Source organism: Colossoma macropomum, unplaced genomic scaffold (assembly GCF_904425465.1).
Source record: "Colossoma macropomum unplaced genomic scaffold, Colossoma_macropomum, whole genome shotgun sequence".
Taxonomy (NCBI): Eukaryota; Metazoa; Chordata; class Actinopteri; order Characiformes; family Serrasalmidae; genus Colossoma; species Colossoma macropomum.
The window spans coordinates 15191330-15196938 of record NW_023494797.1 but is presented as its reverse complement, the minus strand read 5'-3'; the positions used below and the strand labels follow the sequence as shown (position 1 = coordinate 15196938).

At 35.7% G+C, this 5609-nt stretch overlaps 1 protein-coding gene across 1 annotated transcript; it reads right to left on the bottom strand.

Annotated features, from left to right (window-relative positions):
- Positions 1-573: 573 nt before the first annotated feature.
- LOC118817584 lies at positions 574-5347 on the bottom strand. The gene is made up of 8 exons (XM_036584403.1): positions 5303-5347; positions 4017-4085; positions 3382-3669; positions 1613-2134; positions 1388-1492; positions 1244-1265; positions 1112-1134; positions 574-1009 (listed from the first exon to the last, which is right to left on the bottom strand). Exons 2-8 carry the CDS (start codon positions 4075-4077, stop codon positions 846-848), a joined length of 1185 nt encoding a protein of 394 aa, XP_036440296.1. The 5' UTR covers positions 4078-4085; positions 5303-5347; the 3' UTR covers positions 574-845.
- Between the last annotated feature and the right edge of the window lie 262 nt (positions 5348-5609).

The following is a 5609-nucleotide window of genomic DNA, read 5'->3' as shown; positions in this document are numbered from 1 at the left end:
TGAACACATTGAGTTCATCCCCACTCAAACAAATACACCCACCCAACTAGCCTTCACACTTTCACCATCACCTCTGCTGTTTCACATATGAATTACACTGGTGGACAGGACTGCATAAAACAATGATACAGTATCATAGATAGCAAACATTAAATGTCTGTGCTGGTGACTGATTCGGGTAAAGAATATATTAAATGCCTGTTACAAGATTCAATCATACAAACACATTATTCAAAACTGATATGATATTTATGATATTTATTTTATATATTAGCACAAGGAACTGTTAAATTTGAAAAAAGCAGTGAAATATATATGCTTTAAAGTGAAAAACATTATAATGCATATAGGAGATACTTGTATGTGTATGTAAAGTTGTTTGGGCACCCTGGTCACATTACATGTATTTTTTGATTTTCTAAGTGAGTATAAGTGAACACATCCTCTACAGAGAACATGCTTCTACACATCTTAATGCACAATTACTGTTTGTTTGCTGAATTTAACTATTTGGAATGAAAAAAAAAATATGAAATGTTTTTTATTTTGTTTTTTTTTCCTTGAAATGTGGAACTCTGCAAGGAAAATTGAAATTGTGCCTAAAATATGAAAAAATCACGTTAAAGCGTGTTCCCTATAGATGATATGTTAACTTATTTTTAGTTAGAAAATCAATAAAACCTAATGTGACCTGGGGGTGTTCAAACTTTTGCATATGACTGGTGATACAAACATAACTTAACAAGCTTGTCCACTCTGTTACTCTGCGTTCTTCTCTACAGTGTTTCAGCCTGTGAGCTGCTGCACTGAGGCGCCTTTAACACACACAGATCAGCAGCTTTGGATTAAATATGTCTGCTGTGATCTGAAGCCCCAGATTCATATAAGCTGTTCAGTCTAACGACTGAATAAGGCTCAATAGATGGTGTGGATTCTTCACGGCCTGGATCAGCCGTCTTAGATCCAAAGAAAGTCCCCTCCTCAACATTTCCAACAGCATATGGAGAACCTGCACATAGCATGAGTAAAGATTATACAGTAAGCATTACAGAGACGACTGAACACGGAAAAGAGGAAGAAGATGACACGACTGAAACACTGACACACTTACAGTCCATGTTAGGAGCTTCTTCTCTGCAGCAGTCAGAGGAAAACATGGTGTAACAGAAATGAGTAACAGTTGATGCAATAATGGAAATCATGTCTACATAAAATGAAGATAAATATAACTGCGACAGCTCACCTTTGTTGTAAAGTCTGACATCCTGTATGAAAGAAAATATGGTAAATATATATTAAATGATCACAATATCAAATGGCTATTAGTAAATTGCCAGATAAAAACACAGAGAACTTTTTTTGAGCTATTTCTTCACAGTGTGGTTACCTTGTGAAGTGATGCACTTCTTTCTTATTAACACGACCAAGACAATCAGCAGAAGACACAGGATTATGGGAACTGCAACATATAAGGGCTTAAGACGATCATCATCTGTGTAGAGACAACAGTGAAAACATCAGCAGTTAGAAATAAAATAATGTAGATTAGCTGTGAGGGTCATTTATATCTCCCCTATGATACACACATAAAATCAGTTCAGGGCAAACTCACCAATGTTTTCCTCAGTTGTTTTCTTTGTTGTTTTCTTTGTTGTTTTCTTTGTTGTTTTTTGAGTTGTTTTCTTTGTTGTTTTCTGAGTCACAGTGGTTCCAGTTGGCTGTGGTCTTTTGTCTTTCTGAACACTGACTGTAACTCTTTGTATCACCTTCCAGTTTCCTTTTCTAGCAGTGTTTTTATTATTTGGGTGCACTTGTACAGCACAGAGGTACTGACCACTGTCTGACTCCATCACTTCACTGATCCTGATGTTGTGACTGTTCAGTTCTTTGGTTTGGTTTGAGAGTCTGTTAAGCAGTTCTTTTTGCACAGTGCAGTGGTGACCATACTGGGGCAAATTATGCTTGGAATAATCATAAGAATACACACAGGTGCTGCTCTGTCCAACAGTCTTAATCCAGTAAACAACAAATGGCATACCCTTGTATTTTTGTGTGAAGGTGAAACTACAGTTTAAACTCACTGATTCACCTTCAGTTACTTTCAGTGAAGATGTTCTCTCAGGTGTGGATGTTACTGCAGGGAGAAAAGAGTAGAATGTATTACTTTGTCTTGGTTACTGCCAGGTTTGGCAAAATACTTTGAAAAAGTAGTGATGGGTGAATAATAAATACACTGTCCTAAATGTCTTCAGTAATCTACTCTATTACAATACATAGAAAATAACATATTCAGATACACTTAGAATACATACTGATAAAGCACATATTGATAAAGCACAGCTGTGTTTTTTTATTTCATTTTACTTAACATTTTGCCATGAACCAAACTGGCCATATTCAAATGATGTCAAAACTGCAACAGCAAAACAGGGACTGAATACTGGAACTATTCAAAAATAATTTTAAATCTTACATAAAACAATAGACTACATTAGCAATGGATAACTGCTACACCTCTTTAAATCTCCCCAGGAGGTAAGCTTTTAAAACCAGCCTATTTGTCAGAACTAGACACCTGGCATGCTGGGGACTGTAGTGCATGGTGAAACAGGTTAATAATAATAGAAAATTAAAATAATTTTGCGGGCTGAATAGGATTGTGCCATGGGCCTGTTTTGGCCCCCGGCCTTGTGTTTGACAAATAGGTTCTAAACCAACAATTTGCCACATCCCAATTATAAAATCTCACAAATTTGAGTATGAAGTGAGAAGCTGTTGATTTTCAGCATACTGGCATGTATGGTACTTGCCAAAGAACACACACACAAGTCCAGTACAGGACCAAAGCTAAGCTTATCACTTGTGAACATGTGCACCAATGAGGAGACTGTTCAGTTCAGTCATCCCTCAAAACAGTTTATTAACACTCAGATTAATAACTGATCATCACAGTGATTATCAGTCTAGTCAAGCTTTAGAAGGAACTTCGGTGATGGTAAAGAAGCCCTTTTTTGGGTTCTTCTTTGTAGTAAGTCTTTTTTATTTTAAAATAGTTACTTACCAAGCACTGATGGTGTTTATTTGAAAAATGTTATATCCTTAAGTATTCTAAAAGTAAATATTCTAAAAATATTCTCCTAAACTGTAAAAAGTAATTGTGTTCTGAAAGCTGCCTTTACAAAATGTAACTTGGACTGAATACAGATACGTCATTTTCCAAATACTTGCATTCCGTTACATCCCAACCCTGCTTACTGCACACATGTATGACATGTGACACACTAAACAGAGCAGATGAGAACGCAAGACTACTGAGAAACATTAGAGAGAAAATAAGACACTAATTAACAACAATAATACAGGGAATGAAAAGTTACTCACTGTTTGGGTTTGGAACAGTGAATATGTATGAATAGACGACGTTGGGAGATTTAACACAGGCAACCAATCCACTCTTTACTTCCAGTTCACAAACACACTTTGGCTGTGATTGTTTATTTCTGCAAAATTCCAGTTTATCTTTATCATCAAGCTCAATCTTGATGCGGTCACACTGTACCAAATGGTTCGGGTCAATCTTGTTGTGAAACTTTGTGCTTATTTTCCATTTGTTTCCTTCACAGGTCAACTCTGTTTTATACTTGTTCATATAAATGAACTGAGTTTGCCCTTAAAAAAAAAAAAAACCTGATGTAAGTTTGAGAAAAACAGCCTTTAAATTTACCATTAGTTTTGATCCAGCTCACTTTATCAACAATAATAGACAAACAGCCAATAACTGAAAATTCATATCTTAAAATGACAGTAAAAGTGAACAGAAACACTGAACAGACAGAAAAACAAGATTTTCTTTGAAAGGGAAATTAATGTCACTGTATCTGATTTCAAACTGTAGTAAAAATTTCATAACAGAAGCGTAAAATAGAACAATATTATATATAACAATATTATATATAACAGCCTCCCGAATGACAGTAAAATGATAATAAACACACAAACAAGTGAAATTTACTCACCATGGCATTTAGCAAGAAAACAGAGCAGAAGAGAGAAACACAGCCACACCATGACTTCCATGTCATTCACTGTGGTAAAAAAGCAGAAGTCAGAAACAAAAATGCAAACATGCAGATTAACTTCCCATTCATTTCTCCTGTTTTCACCTCATTTTAGTTTAATACTGTTCAAGAAACTCTGTGTACAAAAAAAAAACATTCTATATCAGTCTTTAATTAAATATTCTGAATACTGAAGAAATCACAGATGATGACACTACACTTTTAAAAAAGGGGTTCTTCAAGGGTTCTTTCCTAAAGCCAGTGGTTTTAAAGAGTTATTTAACAGGAGGGCAATTCCACCCTTTTTTCAGAATTCCTGCATAATTAAATAGTTGAGATATAAACAAAGTCATTCAGAGTGGTTTGGTGTGAAAAGCTCCATTAGTGAAATGCTTACCAAGTCAGAATTGTTCACAGTGGTAGTGATGGGAACCAGACGTCTGAAGAGTTTAATAACTTTAAAGCTCTCTTACAAAAAAATAATACATAACATGGATCAGAAAACACTGTCTGATGCCTGAGACACTGTTTTTCAATAGCTTTAATAGGAAGTTTTAAATTCTGGAGAGATACATGCAGATCACTCTACTGCAAAATATCGTCTACACAGAACATGTCTTTTCAGATTTAGCACTAAGTTACCATCATCAACATTACAGATAAACACTCAGAAGACGCGTGTAGATTCACTGGTTGTTTTAGATAGTAAATAAAAAGGCTATATTTTTGTTGTGGACATTGTGACCCCTGGTTCCCATCACCACCACTGTAAAGAAATCTGAGTAGGTAAATTTCTCTACAATGAACCATTTCACACCAAACCCCTCCGAATGAGTTTGGTTACATCGCAATGATCATTTTGAAACATTGGTGAAATTCCCCTCCTCTATGACGGAGAACCTCTTGTATATGGTTCTTCAACCCCTTAAAATCCCAGACTTACTACATACAATTGCTTATTATTCAGTAACTACAGGGACTTCAGTGCAAACTGACTGAGTTATTCTTAGGTTTTGGAATTGTGTACCTGGCCATTTAAGGGGTTAAAGAACTTTGGAAAAAACAGTTCTGTATAGCACCAAAAAAGGTTCCACTATTGTTACAAGTCTGAACCCTTGTTGCTAAAAGTGTAGACAACTATGAATTACTACTTCACAGTAAGATTAATAGCAAGTTATGTATTCCTGTAAATATGTGCCAACAAATTTCTTATAACACTGAATAAACAATGGAGTTCTTCTCACCTAATGATGGCTGTGTGGTGGACAGTGTGTGCAGAGGAGCTTCAAACCCACACTGAAGTCAAATTGTTTACTTCAGTGAAATCATGTCTTAAGAAGAAGTAAAAGTGGCTGTCTAAAAAAACCCTGACGAAAAAATGTCTGAAACCCCTCGAGTGCTGACGTCCTGAGTTTCCTGTAGAACAGCAGGGAACTTTTTAGTACATCCAACATCCATCAGCAGAGATACTAAAGTGTTTTAGACTCTGTTCTTCTCTTTTTGGATCCTTTTGGTCCAAAATAAATTGTTAAAGCTCCAAACTGAGAGCTA